The sequence below is a fragment of the Solanum dulcamara genome, chromosome 11 (genome assembly GCF_947179165.1).
Source record: "Solanum dulcamara chromosome 11, daSolDulc1.2, whole genome shotgun sequence".
Classification (NCBI taxonomy): Eukaryota; Viridiplantae; Streptophyta; class Magnoliopsida; order Solanales; family Solanaceae; genus Solanum; species Solanum dulcamara.
Genome location: NC_077247.1, coordinates 35,671,547 through 35,695,804, shown reverse-complemented (window position 1 = coordinate 35,695,804; position 24,258 = coordinate 35,671,547). Strand labels below are relative to the sequence as shown.

Here is a 24,258-nt window from a genome sequence, read left to right as displayed (position 1 = left end):
ATGTACAATTTGAACTTTTAAGTTGTATTTTTTGGTTATAAACATAAAATTCTATAAGTTGTGAAAATTATCAAAATTCTTTATACAATCTAACCAAATAATCAAAATTTAAAAACAAGAGTATAATACAATCTCACAATACTATTCTAAAAAATATACAATATTTATTGATCGAACTTTAGTTCAGTAAAAAAATTAAATTGTACATGAGTTGTAATGTACTATTAACTATTTAATATAATCCTCCCACATAACACACACAATCTCCTCATGTTGAGTATGCATTTCTTGAGCAAATGACCGAGAAGACAAATCAATATTATTACTTTTAAGTTGTTTGTTGGTCAATATCCTTAATAATTGTATCATCATGCGATATGATTTTTGGTGAGAAATAATAAATTTGGTTAGTACTAATAAATAAAGTAGACATTAGTTTGAATTGTTAATAAATGTGATTAGTGAGAGTAATTATTATATCTGTAATAGTAGCAACTAAATTTTATTTACGTATTGGAAAAAGCTAAACGGAGACTTGACTTAAAATGAAGACGGGGTAGAGCCAATAAAAATTCGCCACGTACCCCGACCCACCCCCCAACGAGAATTTCCTCTCTTATTGCCGAAGATTGCCTTTCCTCGCCAGTCTACTAAACAGAACCAATTCTTCACACACCATTTTTGAACTCATCACTCTCAAACCCCCCAAAAAAAAAATCTTAAAAAAAGTTGCTCTCAACCAAAAATCTCAGCAAAACTGTTAAGCTTCATCATCAATTTCTGAACTTTCTTTCTCAGGAGTTAATTTTTTTTGTTGATCAGAAAACGACTACACTTCGCTATCTCTGTGAGTTTTTGCTTTTTTTTCATCTAAAGTTATATTTTTTACTTACCGATCATGTTTTTATTGTGATTTCCACTTTGATTCTGTTTTCTGTTTTGAGATTTCGTTATTGTCTTCGCAATCAGAATTCTTTTTTCGTTTTTTGTCTTTCTCTGTTTCGATTATATGGCATCTCTTTTGATGCACTCGATAACTTCTTTGAATTCAGTGTCAGATCCAAAAAATTTAGCAAAAGGATGAAAATATAAGAAGTAAACACAAGATCAAAGGAGTTCAACCTCTCTCTACGTGTGTAAAAAAATTATCATATATAAAATATATAATTTTTGACCCGATCTTTGTTAGCTCCACCCCTGTTTGAGTCCTTCATTTTCTCCGTCTTTTATTATTTCACTCTATTACTCAAAAATGTCTTTTTTTTTCTTTAGTATGTTTATATTAACATATCAAAAAATAATAATATTTTCTTGAAAATATTTTGACACCATTTTTTATTGTTCAATTTGAAAGGTATATCAAAACAATTTCTTTTAACGACTTAAGAATCAATAATCCTTTCAAACTTGAAGGAATTGTATTTATTATATTTTATGAACTAATTTTGCCAATTCTATATGTCCCTGTTATTGCATGAAATTATATGGAAATTTAACACAGGTATCTAATAGATTCTATGTTCACCATCTGCTTTTTGATTTTCTTACAGGCTTTTTCTTTTTCGTTTTATTTATATTGCGTTTGCGTGTATAAAATCTTAATAGAAGAATATATTGGTGGTTTTCTAATATATTAGAACTCAGTCAAGTTGGTTAGGTAATGACGTGCAGTTTATATGTGATGATGATATACTTCCGTTTTAATTTGCTTTTGCTTATTTTAATTTGATACGAAATTTTAAAAAGTAGATAAATTTTTTAAATTTTATGATTTTAAATTTTCTCATGTGCATCGATCAGTTCGATTCGATTTTATGTATTATCAGTTCGGTTTATCGATTTTCGATTTTTAAATACGTTAAACCAAATAAGATATTTTTATATCAATTTTCGATTTATCGATTTGGGTCATTAACGGTTTGATTTTCGATTTGCCCAATAAAAAAATGGTCATAAAATAAATATATGACTTCTCACTTCTCTAAGAAAATCGTCATCGCTGTTTTTAGTTCTTGCGAACCCTCCTTGCAAATTCTCACTGACACCGTCGCTTAATCTTTAGGTTTTGAGAAAAAAATAAAGACTAAAGTGGTGTGAATTAGTATTGTAAAATAGGTAGATTGTGTAGGGTAGTGATATAGACATATTTTGTCTAGTTAAGTTAATTATTAATATTTAATATTTATGAAGAGTAAAGTAGTAAAATACTACCGTCTTAATGACTTATCGGTTCACCCAATAATTCAATATTAAAAACCGAAATCGAAACGTTAACCCAATAATTATTTTTTTATAAAATCATTAAAAATTCGTTAACCCAATAACTTAATAATATTTTTTCGATTCAATCAAATTTTGCACACCCTTACGTCTAATGCAAAACTTGATCCCCAAGTAATTTGGTACATTCCTATAATCCTATTAGCTACATCCAAGTGGGAATAAACTTCACAATAATGATGTAATTTTAATTCTTTGTTACATAGTCTCTGTCAAATTTGCATGCGTTGACAAAACTAGTCGTCTTTGAAAATCTTCCTATTCGTTTTGTTTCACTAATTTTCGACTTTAAATTTAGTATGTGTAATAATTTAGTTATCATTTTACTTCTCATCATAAGTAATGCTTGTATGACTTACAGTAAGCTAAAGTTTTTGAATAAGAATGATGATGCTAGTAATAATTGGATAGCACTCTAGAATGTAACTGAGGGATTAATAAAGTGGATTAAGAATTGTGATCTCAAATTAAATATTTATTAGATATTTCAAATTCAAATATAGATTTTTCAAACCTTTTATAATATGACGAAATAAAAAAAAATAGTTATTTTTTGGATATCAAATGTTGTCATAGGCGTTTGGATATGTTATGTGAAGTAGGGTTTTAAAAAATATTTTTGGGGCGAGTCTCGAGGAGGGCATATCGAAAATGTTCTGAGGCACAAAATTAAAGGCGTAGATTTATTAGGCGTAAATTCAAGCGTAAAAACATAAATTTTGGGCATAAAATGTACGTTCCGTGGATCCATGAGACTTAAGCCTTGTGTCTCGAGGCTTACACTCCGCCCTATACTGCATAAAATGTCTCACCTCATGCCCCATTTTTTAAAACACGAATATGAAGTCATGTTTTCAAATCAGCTTCTCCACATCCGATTTATGATGATGATCACAAATTCCAATTTCTCAAAAAAATTAAATAAATTAGGATTTCAAACCATGATTTTTAATTTTTTTAAAATGTAAAATTAACTCATTAGTTTATCTTTTATTTTTTTTAAGAAAATACACATCATTTATCTTACCAAAAAAAAGTACAAGTTTGTAAGTTTCAAAATATATGGCGATGAACTAATAAAATTATGTACATACATTATATATTCTTTAATTTAGTGTAAATATAAGTAAGGTAGAAAAAAATTCCGTAACCCCTCCTATTATTAGGGAAAAAGGTGCATAGTTCTCAAGCGCTGAGATTTCCATTTCATTTCATATTTAGAAAAAAAAAATGGAGTAGAAAACTACTAGGAAAAAAGCAAAGGGAGACTTGACTTAAAAAGGAGGACGGCGTAAAGCCAATAAAGATTCGCCACGTACCCCCACCCCACCCCGCAACGAGAATTTCCTCTTTTATTGCCCAACATTGCCTTTTCTCGTCAGTCTCCTAAACAGAACCTACTCTTCACACACCATTTCTGAACTCCATCACTCTCAAATCCACAAAAAATTCTTAAAAAAGGTTGATCTTAACCAAAAATCTCAGAAAAACTCTCAAACTTCATCATCAATTTCTCAAATTTCTTTCTCCGGATTTAATTTTTTTGTTGATCAGAAAACGACTACAGTTCGCTATCTCTGTGAGTTTTTTTTTTCTTTTTTCATCCAGAGGTGCCGATCATGTTTTAATTGTGATTTCATCTTTGATTGTGTTTACTTTTGCCGAGATTTTGTTGTCGTTTTCGCAATCAGAATTACCTTTTTGGTTGTCTTTCTCTATTTCGATATATGATACTGTATCTGTTTTGATGCATTCGATAACTTCTTTCCATTCCAAATATAAAAATTAAACACGCAAAGACGCCAGAAGGATTAAACCTTTAATGTTTACATATGTATGTGTGTAAAAAATATTATTTTAATTATATATAAATATAAATGACATAATTTTTTATTGATGAATCCCGTAGCTCTGCCCCTGTTTGAATCCCTTGTTTTCCTCCGTCTTTTATTAATTTCAATCTATTACTCAGAAACGTAAAAAAAAAAAATTGTTATAATTATATATAACATATAAAATTAAAAAAATGAAATTATTTTGACACAAATTTCTATTGATCAATTTGAACAGCATATCAAAACAATTTTCTTGATGGGCTGAATAAATAAATGGACTAATCATATACTTCCTGTTTTAATTTGTTTCTCTTATTTTAATCTGATACAAAATTTAGAATTTGAGAAAATAAAGAATTTTTTTGAATTTTATGATTTTAATTATTTTTTTGTAATTTTCCTCCATATAATGCAAAACTTGATCCCAAGTAATTTGGTACATTCCTATTAACTACAACCAAGTGGGAATAGACTCCCCAATAATGATAGAATTTCAATTCTTTGTTACAAAGTTTTTGTCAAATTTGCTTGCGTTGACAAAACTAGTTATCTTTGTTAATCTTCTTATTCGTTTTGTTTCACTAATTTTCTACTTTAAAATTTATAATATCAAATAATTTAGTTATCATTTTACTTCTCGTCATAAGTGATGCTTGTATGACTTATAGTAAGATAAAGTTTAGAGTAAGAATGATGATATTAGTAATAATTGGATAGCACTCAAGGATTTCACCTAGTGATTAATAAAGTGGATTAAGAATTATGAGGTCCTAGATTTAAATATCTATTAGAAATTTTAAATTTAAATAAATATTTTTTAAACTTTTTATAATATTAAGAGATGAAGAGTATATATTATTTTTTGGATATTTAATGTGGTTATAGGTGTACAATGGTGAACCTATAACAATCAAAATATGTCGGAACAAAGGATTTTGTTGCAAAAAAGTTTGACTGTATTTGGTAGTTGGCATGATGCAATTCTAGTTTTGATATTTGGTGGATGAGTGAAAAATATTTTTAGGAGAAAATATATATAAAAATTAATAATTAAATTGAATAATATTTTGATAAAAAAAAGAGTTGAGTATTAGAAATGAATAATAATGTAGAAAGTGTTAGATGTACATGAATTAATTGTAACGATAATCCTCTCTCTCTTTTTTTTGGTGAAATTTGTTTTGCAGAGAAAAGACTAGACATTGCTCTATGATTGTGATTGTGATTGTGATTGTGATTTCAGAGATCGTTTTCTCCATCAATAATTTCACTATTTTGTCTTTTCCTTTCTGTGTTTCCAATGTGTTAAATGTGTTTTTGATACCATTGTTTATTTGTTTTCTCCATCTTTTTTTTTGTTTGCTTTTCATGGGGTTCTTGTTGTAATTCTTTTGAAAAAGAAAAAAATATATTGGAATTTAATAGAAATTTCACGGAATCAGCCTCTTACATTGCCTGTAAATTTCTTAAACTGTTAATCTTTGATCTTTTTCTTGCTGATATACAAGTTTTGGAATGACTATTTTCTAATTGCAGAAAAATGGATTTCTCTCAAGCAGACTACATCAATGATGACTCTGACTATAGTTCTCTTAATATCTTCAAGGGATTTCCCTCAGCAACTTCAACTCAGAGGCACGGTATTCACCAGGTATGTTCAAGAAGTTTATGAAAGATTGATCTTCTTTCCATAAAAAGAGGCCCATAGGTAGTACAACTTATCTGCAAAGAGTAATGTAGCAACTGTTTTCGCTATTTATTGCTCGTTAAAGCCTTCTCTTTTTAATAATTGTGTTGTATGCACTAACTTTGTGACTTAATACAGCAGTTAAAATGGACATGTTCTGTTAGTTCTGAATCATGTTTGGCAAAAATATTGGATAAAAGTTCGAAGCGTTCTTCAGATGATTAGTGGTGTAGCCTAGCTCTCATGTATTACCATCTTCTTCGATCATTTTCTTTTCTTTTTGATGATGAATGCTCTTGACTAACAAGTCATGCAATGTACAGGCTTCAATTAATTGAATATCCCATTATGTTTCATGATGAGCCAATCTTTAGTCCCCTGTTTCCTTTATAGCGTCTTCTTCTAGACCATTCGGCTTTGTAGAAGTAATCTTTCTCCTTAGAATAAGCAAGGAAAAGAGTCTATGAGAGCAAAATCTCTTGATTTTGAGAAGACTCTTCTCTTGTACTGCAGCTTGCAGGTTATGGCTTTAAGGCTGACGCTTATCAGAAGGAAGATGAATTTCCTACACACATCATAAGGGAAGGGAATAAGAAGATAAAAGATGTGGTGAAGGAGCATGTACTCCCATTCCTTCCTGCTAAATCGCTTATGAAGTTTAAGGCTGTGTCCAAAGATTGGGACAAATGGATAGCTAGTCCCTTATTAACCCACCAACAAAGTTTCTCTTGCCAGATTTTTTCAGGCTACTTCTATCAAAATATGGAGATATGGGATATGAACACTATGTTCTTATCTCTAGACCATTCTACAAGTGGAGTTCCCAGCCCAGCCCTTGAATTCTTGCCTGAAGTTGTCAAAATTCTAAGCTCTTGCAGCGGGTTGCTCCTTTGTCAGGGGTCGGAGAAGTATTATGTTTGCAATCCCGCAACCCAAGACTGGAAAATTCTCCCTCCTCCTCGGTATTATCATGGGGATGAACCGGCAGTAGTTCTAGCATTTGAGCCTTCTCTGCGTAACATTGAAGCGTATTATCATGTTGTCTGTGCATTTCCTATGCTTGATCAGCCAATAATCGGCTTTGAGATTTACTCTTCAGAATCAAATTCTTGGAGCTGCTCTTCTGCATACTGTTCTGATCTAGAAAATCCGTCTCTTGTTGGTGGAGGTTTGTTTATGAAGGGGGTTGCTTACTATGAGACGAAATCAAATGAAGTATTGGCCTTTGATGTAAAAGAAGAGATCCCTGCAGTTATATCTTTACCTGTTCAATTTGGCAGGCATGGATCCTTAACACAGATGGAAGGTGAGCTGAGCTACATTACTGCTTATAACGAATGTGAAAATGTTTTCTTAATAGATATCTACCAAGGCATGGAAATGAGCCTGAAGCAGAGTGTTAGCATCAATCTTGGACCCAAAAGGAGGCTTACTCGAGCGTGCAAGGTACTACCCTGTGTTAACAGTGATGCTGTAGCGATTCAGGTTGGCAGATTCATATACTTTTATCACATCAGGGAGCAGAAAGTTGAGTGTATAGCAAGGTCAAGCGCTATGGGTTCGGGGAAAAAGTTCTTTCCCTACATAAACAGCCTTGCTATGCTACATTGAGCGGAAGGAGCCTGCCTTAATTTACTATGTCCATGGTTTTTCCGTAGAGTAGAAAATGACTTAATTTACAGCTCTTTTGAATCTTTGCTTACATTGTGACTTGGATGTATAAAATGAATATGCATGTTGACATTCTCTTTTTGGTAAATTAAGGATTTTGTGTAAGGAGCTGTTTCATGTGGGACATTCTCCGTTATCTTTTCATGTGGATATTGACATTCTTTGTTATCTTTTGCCCTGAATATTTATTTATTCATTTTTGTTATTTCATTTTTCAACTTTATCATTTGAGTGTTGTGCACACAATGCTTAATGCAAACAACAAATATATTCAACCATGTTGTTAGAGTTAAGAGAAATCAATCTTATAAGTTACGAGTACTATAGTGCACTTTGTATAGTACAAATTAAAAGGCTATTCAACATGTTCTCTTGGATAGGATATCAAATACTTCAGGTTGCTTTTTCTTTTGTGAAAAAATATATATATGACACGCATTGCTAAAACGCTCTTTCCTAAAACATAAAGTATTGCTATCTAGACTAGCTCCATGCAGTAATTTTCAGAGCATTGCCTCAAATGGTTTCAAGTAATTTTGCGTATGCACGTACATTAGTTCAAATAATAAAAAACTTAATCGAATCGAACCTACAAATTATATAAATATATATATATATATATATATATATATATATATATATATATATATATATATATATAATTTGGGCTATAAATTATCTGTAATTTCTTAAGTAGATTAAAATTATGATGAAAGTCACAAAGTTCATTTGCGTCTCTTTCCTCGTAGGGATTGGCCAATTTTTCTTGTGTCATATGGAATACAAAATTTAAAAAATCTTTAGCTTTTGAGTATTTTAATGTACACATAATTTATTACATCACATTAAAAGCCTTCAATTCTAAATACGACACTACATAGTTAAATATATTTGATCTATGCTGAGTATATTTAATGAAATGATATTATATTTACTTAATATTTTCTTTTTAATGTAAATAGTAGGGGGGGGGAGAGTGTGCATTTATGTATAGTTAATATAGCCAAATAATCAAACCAAATTGATAAAATATAATATATTTAATTTAAGTTTAATAATTTAAAACTTAAATAAAATAAAATAAATTTAATATTTATTTTGATCAAAAATCAATTCAAACCGAGACGTAAACACCTTTTGCCTATTACAATTAAATGGGATGGACCCAATAATAATATAACTAATACAATTTCAACTCTTTGTTACAAGTCTTTAGTCAAATATTAATGTGTTGAAATAATATAGGCAAATGAATATGCCTTTGATCAGTAAATTATTTAGAACTTCGGAAGATGGTCAAGATAGCTTGCTTCCAAGCCACTGCACTAGATGGGCATATGCGTCAGTACTATAGAATGTACTGAGTATGACGAATATGCATTGCATGACGTAAATCGTCTAATGCCGTGATCAAGCTAAACATATTGACAAAACCAGGTCATTGTTAATAGTTTTCCTTGGCAACACAGTGGCTGACTCCATGAATTATCTGCCAAATTTCCTATTCGTTTTGTTTGGTTGGGTGTAGAAACATCAATTTTTCTGCATTGATTTCAATATCATCTAATAACTTGGTTATCATTTTACCTTTTATTATAAATAAATAAATAATACATGTATAACTTATGAAAAAAATTGTGTGTATATGTAAATATGATGATTATCTTCAAATAAAGCATTCAAATCTTTGGATATAACATTTGCAACTAAAATGAACAATGCTTGAGACACAGGATTTTCCTTGTTTCACTCCTTTAGTGGAATTTAAAAAGTCAAGAGTTTGTCCATTTATTAAAACATTGAAAAATTTCATCTCCCTCAAAACTTTTATCAAGTAAAATCAAAATAATAAGTGTAGACATCAAATTTTTGTAGATGAATCGTATTTCAGTTAGGATTTTTTATAGGCTATTCCCCTAAACCTTAATTCATGTCTTATATAAAGGGTACTATATATTTTCTTGAAAATGCATCTCGAAAATTCCACAAACTCATGGAATATTCAATCAAAATATGTCAAACTCTTCTTAATAATCAAATACTTTAAGAAGATCCACAAATCATTTCATGATGATCAAGTTCAAATCATCTTAGCTAGTTCGAGAAATACGTCATTAACGACCTCGAGAAATACGCCACTAACGATCCTCGAATGATGATAGAGATCAAATCCAAATCATCCTAATTCGAGAAATATGTCACTAACAGCTTGCGAATCAAGGAGAAAATCCAGAGAAAAGAATCAATGGAGGAACATAATTGTACCCGCACTATTTATCAATAAAATATTTTTGTTTCTTCATATTTTTTGTAATTGCAATTTATTTTTCTGTCACTTTAAAATTTGTTGAAGAATAAGTTTTTGACATATCTAACTTTATATCACATTTGCTAGCTTGTCTCTCTTTCTAATATCCATGACAATTTCTTAGATAAGTAAAATATCTAATGATATAAGTTTGGACAATACTAATTCTAATTTATCAAGAATTTTGAACATTAGTTATTCAAGTTTATTGGACTCATGTTAAAAAAAGTATTAATATGATTAAATCTTAATCGAATTTGTCATAGTTTGTGCATGCTTACCGAAGAGTGCCTACTTGTGATGCAATGCAAGCGCTAGGAATACTCCAAGGGGGAAATGACTCGCCAAATCCAACAAAAATAAAGTACATAATATTTTTACCGGTCTACGCTGATCGGAGTGAATATTTTCATTGTGTCTCAAGAATAGGCATAGTATATAAGTACTACTTATAATAGAAGGTATAATTTTTCAACTCAACAAAGCCCGCTGCATTGCTTGTTTAAAATCAAGAATCCTCAGCTCGATTATTTTCTCTCATCATTAATCTCTCGTCTCCATATTTCTCTGGTGGTTCGTCTCCCTTCTCTCTGTTTTTTCCCAAGAATTTGATGTTTTTTTTATTTTCGAATTCCCAAGATCTTGGTGTTTTCGCTACTATTTCATTCCTTTGTCTTTTTTTCCTTTCTGTTCTTCTCTGTTTCCAATGTTCTTTTTTTTATGTGTGTGATGTTCTAAGAACGAACGTCTCTTTCATGGGTTCTTGCGAAATTGTTCATGGTTAGACGCTTTATCTTCGTGAAATTAATTTATATGTGTCTTGGAATTTAATTCTGCTATCTGATAACATGCTCTGTTCTGTATCATATTGAAATTCTGTATGCTATGTTCTGTATCCTATTGGAATAAGTATTTTTCTGCCCTGCTGAATAACTTCTTTTCTTGATCGATTTCATATTCTTAGTCGCGGAGGTTTGATGAGTAATACTAGTTTTCCAAGAATCAAGAAATATTATTGGAATGACTATTTTCTAATTGCAGAAAAATGGAATTCTCTCAAGCAGACTACATCAATGATGACTCTCACCATAATTCTCATAAGGTATGATTTACTCCGTTTTCTTTCTCTTTTTAGCTTAATTTGCTCTCTTTTTACATATCTGAAAAATCTTCCCTCTTGAACTGCAGCTTGATTACTTTAACAGCTTCATTTCTTATGAACTTCCTGCACACGTTGCAACAAAAAAGGAACTGAAGATAAAAGATGTGGTGAAGGAACATGTGCTCTCTTTCCTTCCTGCTAAATCGCTTATGAAGTTTAGGTCTGTGTCCAAAGAATGGGATAAATGGATAGCTAGCCCCTTATTAGCCCATCAACAAAGTTTCTCTTGCCAGAGTTTTTCAGGCTACTTCTATCAGGAATCAATATCCAACACTATGTTTTTATCTCTGGACCATTCTACAATTGGAGTTCCTAGCCCAGCTCTTGAGTTCTTGCCTGAAGTTGTCAAAATTCTAAGCTCTTGCTGTGGGTTGCTCCTTTGTCAGGGGTTAGACAAGTATTATGTTTGCAATCCTGCAACACGAGGCTGGAAAATGCTCCCTCCTCCTCAGTATTATCATGGGGATGAACCGGCAATTGTTCTTGCATTTGAGCCTTCTCTTCATAACATTGAGGCATATTATCATGTTATCTGTGCATTTCCTATGATTGGTCAGCCAGTTATCTGCTTTGATATTTACTCTTCAGAATCAAATTCTTGGAGCTGCTCTTCTGCACACTGTACTGATTTAGGAAATCCGCGTCTTGTTGGTGGGGGTTTGTTTATGAAGGGGGTAGCTTACTATGAAATGAAATCAAATCAAGTATTGGCCTTTGATGTAAAAGAAGAGATTCCTGCAATTATATCTTTACCTGTTCAAGTTGGGAGGCATGGATCCTTAACACAGATGGAAAGTGAGGTGTGCTACGTTACTGCTAATAACGAGAGTGGAAATGTTTTCATAATAGATATCTACCAAGGCATGGAAATGAGCCTGAAGCGCAGTGTTATCATCAATCTTGGACCTGATAGGAGTTTTACTCAAGCGTGCGAGGTACTACCCTGTGTTAACAGTGATGCTGTGGCGATTCATGTTGACGGATTCATATACTTTTATCACATCAGGGAGCAGAAAGTTGAGTTTATAACAAGTCCAGGAGGTAGGGGTCTTGGCAAAAAGTTCCTGCCTTACATAAACAGCCTTGGTATGATACATTGAGCTGAAGGAGACTTGATTCACTATGTTCATTGTTTTTCCCTACAGTAGAAAATCACTGATTTTACACTTCTTTGAAGTCTCTGATTACATTGTGGCTTGGATGATGTATAAAAACGAATATGTACGTTCTCTCTTTTGGTACATAAACGATTTTGAGTAGTGAAATTTCTTGGAATGTAATGTCGGTTATTGTTTACCTATTTCACTTTATTGATTTTCATTTTTTGGTTCCTGTAGGCTTATTCATACACACCATTTCTATTAATCATGGATACGACTTATGAGTATGTCAATATAAATAAGACATTTGATATTTAAATGAAAGAACACTAGTTTTATTGTATTTTGTTTTCATCATGTACGGTTGGTCTCGTTAAAATGAGAAACTAATGTGGGAGGCAAAGATGGAGTGACAAGTAAACAACCTTAGCTTGTTTAAAATGGGAAGAGCTGGCCAATGACAATTGTAAGGTAATCAGACAAGAAAGGCACAAAGACAAGGAGGAACTATAATTCTGCAAAGAGGAATAACTAACTCATGATCTTAGCTCAAATTAGAGGTCTTAAATGCCAACCCCTCTAAAGATTTGGCAAGAGAGAGAGGCCCCCTTCTTTTCAGGACCAGTACTCCAAGTATTGTTTTTTGGGGGTTGGGGCTGGGGGGAAACGGGTAGACTAAGATGAAAATTTTGCAATGTTAACATTTCTCTCTCTGTTCCATTTGACAATCACTAGCCATTCTTGTTCTTCATTGAGGTAAATCTTTTTCTTTTCTTTTCTTTCTTTTTCTTTACAACCAATTCCCATAAATGCAACAAATAGTAACATTATTCATGGCAATATCTTAGGGACATTGAATCGTTGAGAAGAGCAGTTAACGGGAGATATTGAGTTTCCAGCAGGGAAATTTATTATTTGTTGATAAATATGGATTCATCTCCTGGTACTGCTTCCTCCAATGATACTGATTCTAACCAAAGCCCTCCTTCAAATGGAACTCCGCCTTCATCTTCATCACCATCAAAAAATGATTCTCCTCCATCTTCATCGTCGTCTCCACCTCCAAAAGATGAATCTCCACCTTCCTCATCACCACCACCACAATCTCCTCCTCCATCCCCTGATGCATCACCACCTCCGAAAAATGATTCTCCTCCGCCTGCTTCACCACCGCCATCACCTTCCGAATCTAATTCATCACCACCAAAAGATAATAGTAATGATAATAATAATAATAATAATAATAATAATAATAATAATCAATCCCCAAATCTTCCTTCTAATACACCTTCCCAATCACCACCACCATCATCTACGTTGCCCAATACTCCATCACCCCCAAATGGTCCAAAAAATCCTCCATCATTCCTATTATTTTCTCCACCACCTCCTGTTTCTTCACGTGAATCGCCTACATCTCCTCAAGCACATTTGTCTCCTCCTTCACACCCGGGATCTAATCAACCATCACCTGCAAACAACGACTCTGATTCCTCAAATACTGTTGGTATAGTAGCTGGAATTGCCACAGGAGGCATAGTCATCATTGCATTGATCATTCTCTGTGTATGGTGTAGTAGAAGAAAGAAGAAACAGAGATACTATATGGCTCCCGGGCCTAAAGGTCTGTTACAGAATTACTAATTATTATGTGTTGTTTAAAGCATATTCCTTTCTTTTTTTAATTAATAATTAGTCGATATATTTTTTGATTTAACTAGGTGGTGATCCATACTACAATAATAACAATCAATGGACTAGACGTCAGTCTATGGATCATGTTATGAAGGTACCACAAAGTGAAATGGGGACTCAGGGTGGTTGGGCTGCAGCTACTCCACATCAGCAGGGGGGAGCTAATTCAAGCGGCGAATTTGGCTCAGGTTGTTCAGGCCAAGCAGTGCCATTGCCTCCTCAATCAGCTAACGTGGGTGGACTTGGTGGGTTCTCCCAGAGCCAATTCAGTTATGAGGAGCTAGCTAAGGCAACAAATGGATTTTCTCAGGCTAATCTGTTAGGACAAGGTGGTTTCGGATACGTGCATAAAGGTGTGTTGAATGATGGAAGAGTGGTTGCCATAAAGAGTTTGAAAGCAGGAAGTGGGCAAGGCGAACGAGAATTTCAGGCTGAGGTTGAGATCATTAGCAGAGTTCATCATCGTCATCTTGTGTCCCTTGTTGGATATTGCATTGCTAATGGACAACGCATGTTGGTCTATGAATATGTTGACAACAAAACCTTGGAGTTCCACCTTCATGGTACATTCTTTCCTATTCAATACTCAGTACTACTTCTTCTAAGATTATGTTATATTGTGAAATCAGAGAATCCTTTTCCTATTTGATTCCCGAATTTCGATTCAATATATATCGTAATTCTAATCTTAATAAGGGTGAAATCAAATCCGTTATTTGCAGGAAAAGATCAACCTGTCATGGATTGGGAAACCAGACTTAAAATTGCTTTGGGATCAGCCAAAGGACTGGCTTATCTCCATGAAGATTGTATGAACATTCTAATCTACACTTTCACCTTTCTCTCTCTCACTCTTTGCCTCTCTCTCATTTCTTGCTATATACATGCAGGCCAACATAGAATTATCCACCGCGACATCAAGGCTGCAAACATTCTACTAGACCTCAATTATGAAGCCTTGGTAATTAAATGATCGGCCACATTTGATTTGTGGATAAACTTTCACTATCATGTATTTTAGTTTCATTAGATATGTCAATGAAAATATGAATAATAAGTTAAAACCTCACGTTTATGTTTAAGAAAGGTTTATTAACCGTCACATTAAGGAATAATTTTAGTTTATCAGGTGGCAGATTTTGGATTGGCTAAGCTTACTTCGGATAACAGCACTCATGTATCAACTCGTGTAATGGGAACATTCGGGTGAGTCAAGCATAACTACTTTTTAAAACTTTTTCTGTGAAAGTAGTCTTATAAACTTCTATTCAACAATCAGAAGCAATTATGTATCTTAACATACTTCAGATGTATACAACATGATAAGTCTCTAAGCAAGAAAATTACTTGCAGGTACTTAGCTCCTGAATATGCATCTAGTGGCAAGCTAACAGAGAAATCAGATGTGTTTTCATATGGAGTCATGCTGTTGGAGCTCATAACCGCAAAAAAACCTGTTGATCCTAGTAATATGATGGAGGACAGTTTAGTAGACTGGGTTTGTTCTAGATACTCAGTTCACATTTTAATTGCGCTAAGGTGTGCTTAGACTTTCAACTTTTGCTTCAGGTATTGATCTAATATATGAATTTATACAGGCTAGGCCCCTTCTTACAAGAGCACTGGAAGAGGGAAACTATGATGGATTGGTAGACGCGCGTCTTGAAGGGAACTATGATACAGATGAGCTACATCGCATGATAGGCTGTGCTGCTTCTAGCATTCGCCATTCTGCTAAAAGACGTCCCAAAATGAGTCAGGTATGATTGCCCTCTCTAGAATTAGAATAAACTTAAAACACACAGATAACAAATACTACATATATATTTACACTATAATTTAACATGTTGTAGCATATAGCATTCCTTGTTTTCTGTGAGAGAGTCCCACATTTTTGATCCCCTCATGAGCTAGTTTTGGGGTCGAGTAAGGCCTAGGTCCCATATTTTTACATGGTATCAGAGTCAGGTTCATTCTCGTTTGGACAAAGTGACTAGTTTCACTTATAAATATTATGTATTGTGAACAGATTGTACGTGCCTTGGAAGGGAATTCATCTTTGGAGGACTTGAACGATAATCCAAAACCTAGCAAAGTTCCTAGCTTTGCCACGTCAAATGAGGTACCCACTCAGAGCTATGATACTGGTATGTATAATGCTGACATGATGAAGTTCAGGAAAATGATTATGCCAACCCAAGAATTCAGCAGCAGTCCAAGTGAGTAATTGAATCAACCCTTGTTCCTCCTCCTCAAGCAGCGGTTCCACTCGGAGGCACGAGTAAAAAAAGAGAATGTACTTGAAGCTTGAGATATTTTTCAAAAACACTTAAAGATGATATTCTTGGCTGGAACTGGTAACAGAGATTTGGGATTACAACAATTAATGTTTATGATGTACATTCACTACTCATATCTTGATTTGAATAACAAAGATTATAAGAACAGAATACAATTATACTTTTTTGTTTCCAATTCACATACAATTTATTACTACAAAAATGTTGAACATCTTTATGTTTACCATATAGTGATCTGCTTGCTATTTGATGTTCTTAAACTTGTTTCATATGTAATTACAAAAATAATCAATGTACCAAAATCTTGTCTATTTTGAATAATTTATTTTTAACTTTATTAGAGGTTAGCTTTGAAAGATTTCATTGTACTCTCAAAGACACAGTCAACAATTCCTATTTGTTTTAAAAAAAAAAAAAAGATGCAATCAACAGTTTCTGTTATTACCGTATACATTTCTATGTTTCTAAATAATTTAACTTCATCATTTAATTTTACTCGAGATAAGTTATAGTCACATAAATATTTTTGATCTATTTTAGATCACAAAATTTAAAAAACTTTTTTTAAAAAAATCAAACCTAATCAAAATGAATCACATAAATTAGGAGAGACAAAATACCTTCTAAACAAATACAATCTTCATGAAAAATACGCACTAATAAATTCAAGTGAGAGATTATTTTATGAAAAGTTATCAAACCAAGGGCTTATCGCAATAATAAAGGCTCAAATACACCATCGAACTTTAAGAAAATCTTCATTTATGTCATCCATTAAAATTTTGACTCATCTATAACATTTCCGTTTAAGAAAAGACCCATCCATATCATTATAGGTTAACTGAAAATTCATCCAATTTTGCAAAATCATTTTGTCCGGTTGGTGAACAATGATTCAATCATATCATTAAAAAAAAGGCAAATTTCTAAATCCATTTCAATTTAAAAATGAAAAATAAAACCACCTAAAAAATAATAATATATTTTTAAAAAGTGTCATTTATTTTTAACGTTTAGAATTTTCTTATGTCTTATTTCACTTCATTCAGTTTTTTTTTGTATTCTTCCAAAATTAACTTATTTTAATTACAAGACATTTGAAATCAAATTTGAAATCATGACAATGGAAAGACAGAAAAAAATAAAGGAACAAATAAAATCAATAGAAAAAAGAAAAAATCACATACCTAATGCATTTAAGACCTTAAAATACAATATATAAATATACCCCCTGTCTTAGATGAGCATCTTATTAAAAATAGTTATCTTATATTACTTAATCACATACTAAATAAGAATAATATTAATTAATTTTTTTTCTATTTTACCCCTACAACTAATATTGTCTTTTGAATGTGAACAATTTTCAATACTATCTATTCATATATTCTATGTATATATTTTTTTTCTAACTTATTTTTATGTACATTGATAAAAATAAAGGGCAAAATAGTAAATTAATCAATATATTAATAATTTTTTAATTATCGTGTAAAATAGAAAGTGTTCATCTAATATGGGACGGAGGGAGTACGCTCTTTTATTTATTAAACATAGTTTTAATTTACCAAACATAACAATTTAGGTGAAAAGATCATTAATGTAAATTATCGCTACTACAATGTTCAATAATTTTCGAATTGAGAAAAGATCATTAACGTAAATTTTAAATCTCAAGTTGAAATTTTAGAGTTTCAGTCTAATAGATTTTCGGAAATTATAAATGGATTGGGGTGTGATTTTTCATTCCAATTTCGTTCAATTCTCCACTAAGTTGCATGTAATTTGTGTATAAGAAAATTGAGATGTGTGTATAATTTGCATATAAATTATGTAGACATTCGCAATGAAAGTTTTTTCAGTACTGATATGTGTATTTAATGTGTATGAAAATTGATTTAGTTTTACTATGTATTATATGAAATGGATATACAATATGATATACAAACGGTTTTACTTAATATGTATAGAAATGGTGTACATTGTGGTATATAGTTGGTGTACATCATCTATTCTACCATAATGATGATTTACATCAACAGTTGCTCTACAACATAACCACAAACTATTCTTAGCACCAATGTTATTAATGAAAATACAAATTTTATATAGAAAATACCAATTTATATTTCATATACGAAATATCAATCTTTATAAAATCACCAATTTATATGTATCAAAAATGGTGTACATTCTGATATATAATTTGTTTCGCCATGAAGATAACTGACATCAACAATTGTTCTATTGTATACCATAAATTAGATAATTATTCATACAACATGGTTTACATATAAAATTTTATACCACGTTATAATAAAAATGTATTAATGTATGATTTGGGTATAAAATATGACATATAAACTGATTTACTTAAATTTTTTATATCAAATTTTATACAAACATGTTTTAATTTATAATTTGCGTATGAAATATGATAAATACAAAGTTATCTACTTAATGGAGTGATTCAATTAAGTAATGGAGTTTTGAAAAAATAAGAAAAAGAATGTATAATAGGAATTCTTGATTTTCAAAGGAGAGAATATGGGAAAGCAAAAATGTAGGAGAAATTTATGTAATGAAAAACACACTAAATATTGACTAGCATGATAATTTTTATCATGAATTTTATTTTTATTGAAAAAATATTGTTTATTTTATTTTCTATTCAAAGAAGAAAATATGAGAATACAAAAATCTAGGAGAGATTTATGAAATGAATATCATGGAAAAATATTACTTCATGTTTGAAGGAATAAAATTATTTTGCTTTTCTAAAAAAATAAATCAAATTGAGGAAGACAAAAATTTATGAAATGAATGTCAAGGAAAAATATTAATTTTGTTTTGAAGGAAAAATTATTTACCTTGTATTTTATTTTTTGCCTTCTTTTTGGATGCTGATAAAATTCTATTGTTATATTTTGAAAGTAAAAACTTAGTTAGGTGTTTGTAATAACAACTCTTATTTAGTATAGGTATGTTTTTTTTCCTAGAAAAAATAAAATAAAATACGCCTATTTGAGAAAATTTTAAATACAATGCAAGGAAAATTTTAAAAATTATGCGTATTTGAGACATTTCTTTGAATGAATTTACAATTTATTTTTTTTAAAAATCAATAAAATGGGTTTTAGAATTTTGGCTGCTTTTTTATGAAAGAATATTAATGGCATGGCTGAATCGTCATTCGCCACATGCACAAAATGATTTTACAAAATCAATGAATTTTTAAGTGACCCATAATGGTATGGATGAGTCTTTTCTCAAACGAAACTGACATAGATGAATCAAACTTTTAATGGATGACATAAATGATTTTTCCCCCTCAAATTTGATAACATTTGAGCGTTTTCCCTATGTAATATAGCAAAATAATATAAAGTACGACGGTGTGGGGAATGGGGATTTGGGGTTGGCGAAGAGTGGGATGGTCAAGGGAAGGGTGGGATGATCAAGAGGTGGGATCGGAGGTGTTGGGTGGGTGGGAAAAAATAATTAACTTGAAATATATTTTCCTAGAGAAAATATTATTATTTTTTTCAAAAATATATATATTTCAAACATTTTGACCAACCAAATATGAAAAAATTAAAAAATATTTTTCTCCGTACCAAACACACTCCACGTGGAAGAGCATATCAACCATGTTCATTCATTAGAATGTAATTAAAAGCTTAACCTTTGAGATATTTTTGCTTGATGTTTGATTTATCAAAATAAATTTATTATATTTTTCTTTAAAATTTGGGGGTGCTAATATATATTATTTTATATTTTAAATCTATATCAGCAAATTTCATAAATGAGGTTTTGTACAATATTTTATTTGCTAAATCTACATTAACATATCCAACAAATGAGGGTTTGTATATTTTTTTTATGATTTCCAATGCTTGATATCTCTCTATAAATATATAATTTTTTTATTTTTGCGTCAAGCATTAGAAACAGTGGCGGATCCAGGAATTTTATGAAGGGGGTTCAAAAAAAATTAAACATGCTAATTATATTCATAAAAAACGGGTCGGGTCAAATATACCTGTTTTGCAAGAAGTTTGGGGTCTTTCTACAAGTTGTTCAGTTTCTTTTGAATTCTCTTTAGCTCCTGAAAGTGCAAATGAAGAGCAAACATAAACTTTTACATTTAAAAAGACTTAAAATAAACACCAACTCAAAGTAAAAGCACTCTTCCTCCGGAAAAATAATTTGACATAAAATGGCTTCAAAACAATACAAAAACATCCTGAACAATAGAGTTATAGGCATTTTCTATTGAATTAGAAAGCATGTAATAATAAGCCTATCAAAACATTGTTTTACAATTGAAATTCAACTACATACACTACTACAAATCTACAATTGTACTCTACGAGGTTTCATATCTTGAAATGTCTTAATAATAGCATCATTAGAAATACTATCAAATACATCTTTTTCTAAATAAGGCACCAAACAACCACTAAAAAAATCATCACTCATTTTGCTCCGCAAGTCATTCTTGATATACTTCATTGCCGAAAAAGCTCTTTCAACGGAGGCAGTGGCAACTGGTAGAAGTAGAGCAAGTTTCACTAAGCGGAATACCAAAGGATAAGTAGAATGTTTCTTTGTCTGAATTAATATTTTGGAAAGATCACAAAGCCCATTTAGATCGGAGAACCTTTCATCAACATCACGAACATCTACAACATAACTTGCAAGTTGATTCTCAAGAGCACTCATATTAGATTCATCAAAGTCATCCGGATATAATTTTGTCATTCTCATTACTTTTTTAATGTCAAAACTTGAAAATGAGTTAATTGGATTTAAGCAAGCAATTCCATGGAGCAAATCGGTAGTCACCTCATCAAAACGACCATTAAGTTCTTGAAGTTGCCAATCAATAATATTGCAAAAAACTTCAACACGATAATGATGTAAGATTGTATAGTTAGCAAGATTTCGTCGTGATCTTAAAGAGCTAACATATGGCTCCTCAAAGTTAGGTATCAAAACATCATGTTTGATACAAAATGTAGATACCTTAGCAATAAGAGAGTCCCATTCATCATCCCTTAAAACTTGCAACCTTCTCTTTGCTACTTCAACAAGTAGCATGGCATTTGCAATATCTTGCTCCTTTTTTTGTAAGCATTTATTAAGCTCATTTGTAATTGCTAAGACATCTCTCATCAAATGCAACATGAACGCAACCTCATATGTTCGGCAAGCTTCGAGATGTCCCATTGCCTTAGCTCTTTCATCCATATTTCGTGCATCAAGAGCAAGTGATTCAAGAACATCAAGAATAGAGCCAAACATAATAATAAAATTATTAAAGGATTTATAATGAGATCCCCAACGAGTGTCACAAGCTCTTGAAAGACCAAGTTGTTGATTCAAGCCCCTACCGGTTGTAAGTTCACCCATATCTAATGCCTCTTTAATCGTTTCTTTTTGAGAATCACGTAATTCATCCATACGTTTGAAAGAAGATCCCAATACATTTAAAATATTTGAGACCAATACTACAAGTTTTCCCACTTCAACACACTTTTTAGAGACCCCAACAAGAGTTAGTTGAAGTTGATGAGCAAAACAATGGATGGAATGAGCCGATCTACTTTCTTGCCTAATCAACATTTTAAGGCCATTGATCTCACCTTGCATATTGCTTGCACCATCATAACATTGTCCACGCACACTTGATGGACTCAAAGAATGTTTAGCAAGTAAATTAACAATTGCCTCCTTTAGAGATGAAGCACTAGTATCTTGAACATGAACAATGTCAATAAGTCGTTCCATCACAAATCCCTTTCTATCAATATATCGAAATACAATAGCCATTTGCTCTTTGCGTGACACATCAAAGGATTCATCAACTAGCAAGGCAAAGTAATCACCATTTAATTCCTCAAGAATAGCTTTAACGGTCTCTATTTTACATGCACTCACAATATCTTTTTGAATTATTGGAGAAATCATTTGATCATTTTTAGGAGCATGTTCTAGTGCATAATCACATATTTTATCACATTTTTTTGCATACCATGAGAGAATTTCAAGAAAGTTACCCCTACTAAGTGATGATTTAGATTCATCATGACCTCGAAATGCAAATCCCTGAGTTATGAGAAGTCTTACTACATCAACCGAAGCACTTAAGCGAATCCAATATCCATACTTGAGTTGATTAGATTGCCTCTCAAATGCAAATTGAATAGACTGCCGTTGTCGTAATAAATCTTGACATTTCTTTTTTGATTGATTATGAATGCTATTTGGTAGACCAATATGTTTGTCAAGACTACTCTTTTTATTCCAACTCTTAAACCCAACACTTGAAAATACTTCACATCCTCCTTGATGAATGTTATGGTCTTTAAATAGATAACAATACAAACAATAGACTGCATCTTTGCTAACACTATACTCCAACCAATCATGATATACATCATCAAACCATTCATGATTAAAACGACGTATTGATCCAGAAATATTTGTTTGAGGATACTCATGCACCGCTAGACGAGGTTGGCAAGGACCATTCAAAAGGTATGTTCTTCTAATAACATCACGATGATTTGGATGATAGTTCAATATTGAGATTCTTTCACCAGGATCAAACTTTAAAGAATCCAAATCAAATTCTTGAGAAGAGTGTAATGATATTTCCGAATGATTAGCATTTTCTTCTTGGTTAGATTGACTATGACTATGAGAGGCTAAACTTGATTTCGAAACTTTGGTGAAATACTTCTTCATTGAAGCTTGATAGTTGAGACTAAACAGTAAAGAGCATATAAATAAGACAATAAATACCATTATACCAAAGCCAAAGGCATATATAAAATCTGAAAATTTTTAGAACACACAAAAAAGGAAGAAGAGCTAAGAACTTACAGCAAGTCAGCAATGAGCAGGCGCAGCGGCAACGGACAGCAACTGGCAGCAACTGGCAGTGACGAATGGACAGCAGCAGCAAAGACTAAAGAGCAGCTAGGAGAAGAGAAGAGTTGAGGAGAAAAAGAAGGCTTTTTTATCCCTAGAAATCCCTAGAAATTAGAAGAAGAGGGCTTTTTTATTTGTTAAGTTTTCAATTAAAGATTTAAAATTTAAAAAATTAAAATGTTAAGAAGTCATTTTTTAATTTAAAAAACGCCAAAAAAATAAATCTAAAAACGCACCTAAAAGCAGAAATAAAAAAAAGTGTGGCTATTTTTGGATTCGAACCCGCGACGCAAGGGCATGCAAGCAAAATATTGAACCCTCTTTGCCACTGAGCTAGTCCTTTGGCTTATGCTCAGGGTGTTCAACATTAAATATATACACATATATTAAAAAAAATATTTTATATATACAGTATAATTTTTTAACGAAGGGGGTTCGGATGAACCCCCTGGACTCAACGTAGATCCGCCCATGATTAGAAATCATAAAAAGATGTGCATACCCCTATTTGTTGTTGGATGCGTCGATGTAGATTTAATAAACAAAATATCGTCGCTAAGCAGTTTGGTAAACTTTGTTTGGTAGTGGTTTCCTATAAACAATACTTAAAACTCATATCCAATATTAGTAGATAAATGAAGTAGGTGTTGGAATTTGATCTACTTCATGAAGTCGGTATAATTGCCAAGTATTAATATGGTAAAAAAATTAGTCATAACTAATTATCGTCTTAATAAATTAGTATGCTAAAGCTAACTTCTAATATGAGGCCTCAATTTTTTTTATTTGTACTTCTAATATTTTTAAAGTTATAATAGTTTTAAGTTCACAACAAAAATCTGATAGTAATAATGTTATTATGGCTATTTCAAATTAATAGATTAGCCATGTGTATGCAATACATTGCCTTAGATGCTGTTGCATATTTTTTTTTTAATCTAATAATATGAAGATTTGAGTAGTTTAATTTAAGGTCTAAAATATTCTTACCATTGTAAAAATAATAATCTTTGCTTCCCAGAATTCAACAACATTTCGAGCAATGCCACATTGAAATAATAAAAAATTCTATCATGTTTGAAATTAGATATTGTCAAGCCTAACTTTAAAATGAAATATTTGAAACATAAATTTATGTCAATTTCAAAGAAAGAATTTATCAAACCTAACCTTAAACATATAAATTTGAAACCAATTTTAAAGCAACTAATTTTTTTAAAAAATTATGTACCTCAGCTAGGGGTGTGCATGCCATTTTTTAGTTTCGTTTTGTATTAT

General features: G+C 31.6%; 4 protein-coding genes across 6 annotated transcripts; 3 read left to right on the top strand and 1 right to left on the bottom strand.

The window, feature by feature from the left end:
• The first annotated feature begins 655 nt into the window (after positions 1–655).
• On the top strand, positions 656–7,623 carry LOC129873976 (F-box protein At5g07610-like). 3 transcript variants are annotated; one of them, XM_055949185.1, is made up of 3 exons: positions 656–847; positions 5,652–5,766; positions 6,316–7,623. In XM_055949185.1, the coding sequence occupies exons 2-3, from the start codon at positions 5,656–5,658 to the stop codon at positions 7,411–7,413; spliced, it is 1,209 nt and encodes a 402-aa protein (XP_055805160.1). In that variant the 5' UTR covers positions 656–847; positions 5,652–5,655; the 3' UTR covers positions 7,414–7,623. The 3 variants fall into 3 exon arrangements, with proteins under 3 accessions (XP_055805160.1, XP_055805159.1, XP_055805161.1); XM_055949184.1 differs by lacking the exon at positions 656–847 and adding an exon at positions 3,657–3,859; XM_055949186.1 differs by lacking the exon at positions 656–847 and adding an exon at positions 5,554–5,572.
• Positions 7,624–10,193: 2,570 nt separating this feature from the next.
• Positions 10,194–12,244, top strand: LOC129874489 (F-box protein At5g49610-like). The gene is made up of 3 exons (XM_055949781.1): positions 10,194–10,354; positions 10,823–10,883; positions 10,970–12,244. The coding sequence occupies exons 2-3, from the start codon at positions 10,827–10,829 to the stop codon at positions 12,041–12,043; spliced, it is 1,131 nt and encodes a 376-aa protein (XP_055805756.1). The 5' UTR covers positions 10,194–10,354; positions 10,823–10,826; the 3' UTR covers positions 12,044–12,244.
• Positions 12,245–12,629: 385 nt separating this feature from the next.
• On the top strand, positions 12,630–16,262 carry LOC129872536 (proline-rich receptor-like protein kinase PERK4). The gene is made up of 9 exons (XM_055947498.1): positions 12,630–12,799; positions 12,892–13,667; positions 13,765–14,301; positions 14,461–14,547; positions 14,629–14,699; positions 14,868–14,944; positions 15,092–15,236; positions 15,337–15,498; positions 15,768–16,262. The coding sequence occupies exons 2-9, from the start codon at positions 12,971–12,973 to the stop codon at positions 15,963–15,965; spliced, it is 1,974 nt and encodes a 657-aa protein (XP_055803473.1). The 5' UTR covers positions 12,630–12,799; positions 12,892–12,970; the 3' UTR covers positions 15,966–16,262.
• Positions 16,263–20,397: 4,135 nt separating this feature from the next.
• LOC129872535 (uncharacterized) lies at positions 20,398–24,235 on the bottom strand. Its single transcript, XM_055947497.1, has 3 exons — positions 24,212–24,235; positions 22,933–23,084; positions 20,398–22,813 (listed from the first exon to the last, which is right to left on the bottom strand). The coding sequence occupies exons 1-3, from the start codon at positions 24,233–24,235 to the stop codon at positions 20,398–20,400; spliced, it is 2,592 nt and encodes an 863-aa protein (XP_055803472.1).
• Between the last annotated feature and the right edge of the window lie 23 nt (positions 24,236–24,258).

Bases quoted from the DNA above. Each gene is read 5' to 3' on its own strand.
- LOC129873976 (XM_055949185.1), top strand. From the start codon at position 5,656: ATGGATTTCTCTCAAGCAGACTACATCAATGATGACTCTGACTATAGT. The intron at 5,767-6,315 runs GTATGTTCAAGA...CTTGTACTGCAG, and splicing joins AGAGGCACGGTATTCACCAG to CTTGCAGGTTATGGCTTTAA.
- LOC129872536 (XM_055947498.1), top strand. From the start codon at position 12,971: ATGGATTCATCTCCTGGTACTGCTTCCTCCAATGATACTGATTCTAAC. The intron at 14,548-14,628 runs GTATGAACATTC...ATATACATGCAG, and splicing joins GGCTTATCTCCATGAAGATT to GCCAACATAGAATTATCCAC. The intron at 15,499-15,767 runs GTATGATTGCCC...TATTGTGAACAG, and splicing joins GACGTCCCAAAATGAGTCAG to ATTGTACGTGCCTTGGAAGG.
- LOC129874489 (XM_055949781.1), top strand. From the start codon at position 10,827: ATGGAATTCTCTCAAGCAGACTACATCAATGATGACTCTCACCATAAT. The intron at 10,884-10,969 runs GTATGATTTACT...CTTGAACTGCAG, and splicing joins CTCACCATAATTCTCATAAG to CTTGATTACTTTAACAGCTT.
- LOC129872535 (XM_055947497.1), bottom strand. From the start codon at position 24,235: ATGGCATGCACACCCCTAGCTGAG. The intron at 23,085-24,211 runs GTACATAATTTT...TCTAATTTCTAG, and splicing joins CATGCACACCCCTAGCTGAG to GGATTTCTAGGGATAAAAAA. The intron at 22,814-22,932 runs GTAAGTTCTTAG...TTTACTGTTTAG, and splicing joins CTGCTCATTGCTGACTTGCT to TCTCAACTATCAAGCTTCAA.